Source organism: Antrostomus carolinensis, unplaced genomic scaffold, assembly GCF_000700745.2.
Source record: "Antrostomus carolinensis isolate BGI_N321 unplaced genomic scaffold, ASM70074v2 scaffold47999, whole genome shotgun sequence".
NCBI lineage: Eukaryota > Metazoa > Chordata > Aves > Caprimulgiformes > Caprimulgidae > Antrostomus > Antrostomus carolinensis.
In genome coordinates this window covers 377-1,379 of record NW_010338796.1, presented here as the reverse complement: position 1 = coordinate 1,379, position 1,003 = coordinate 377, and the positions used below count along the sequence as shown (strand labels likewise).

The 1,003-nt window shown below is 63.0% G+C and overlaps 1 protein-coding gene across 1 annotated transcript; it reads left to right on the top strand.

The window, feature by feature from the left end:
* Positions 1-243: 243 nt before the first annotated feature.
* On the top strand, positions 244-996 carry LOC104530896 (desmin-like; the record flags this gene model as incomplete). The annotated part of the gene is made up of 4 exons (XM_010175622.1): positions 244-304; positions 478-573; positions 661-822; positions 914-996. Coding segments are annotated over 4 exons (402 nt in total), but the record flags the coding sequence as incomplete, so codon positions are not given.
* Positions 997-1,003: the final 7 nt, after the last annotated feature.

Genomic DNA, 1,003 nt, shown 5'->3' with positions numbered 1-1,003 from the left:
GGCAGCGCGCGTGGCACCAAGCTGACCTCATGCCTTTGTGCTCTCTCCGGCGTTGACTATAATAGGGAATGGGAGGAAGAGCCCCTGGCCCCTTGCCAGCCCTGCCGCTGCCCACTGGGAGTGCAGGACAATCTGATGTCTCTCCACTGGGCCTCACTGGGCTTGGGGACAGCTCAGGGGGCTATAACCACCAGGGGACAGGGCTCCCTCTGGGTACCCCTGACCTCCCCTCTTTGCCACCAGGCTGCAAGAAGAGATCCAGCTGAAGGAGGAGGCTGAGAACAACCTGGCTGCTTTCAGAGCCGTGAGTACCCACACACCCCGTGTGGCATGGGACCCCCACCTTCCCTCCCAGCAGCCCAGTCTCAGCACCAGGGCATGGCCCTGGGCACAGCTTTGCACCCTGCAGCCCTGGTGCATGGTACCCATGCTCCCCCTGCACCCCCCTGATGATCCTTCCTTTCCATGTTCTCCCAGGACGTGGACGCAGCCACGCTGGCACGCATCGACTTGGAAAGACGCATCGAGTCCCTGCAGGAGGAGATCGCCTTCCTCAAGAAAGTGCACGAAGAGGTAGGTCAGAGGCAGCCCCCTTTCCCACAGGCACCTGTGGGGCCAGGAACAGAGCGGGTGCCCTGAGGTGTCACCTTGTCCCCCCAGGAAATCCGGGAGCTGCAGGCTCAGCTGCAGGAGCAACACATCCAGGTGGAGATGGACATCTCCAAGCCCGACCTCACAGCTGCGCTGAGGGACATCCGCGCTCAGTACGAGAGCATTGCTGCCAAGAACATCGCCGAGGCCGAGGAGTGGTATAAGTCCAAGGTGTGGGAGGCGGTGGGCTCCAGGCTGGCCCCGCTGCAGCACATCCCAGCTGTCCCGGTAGCCGTGCCCACTGACCCTGGTCTCTCCCCAGGTGTCTGACCTGACACAGGCGGCCAACAAGAACAATGACGCGCTGCGGCAGGCTAAACAGGGGATGCCGGAGTACCGGGACCAGCACCCG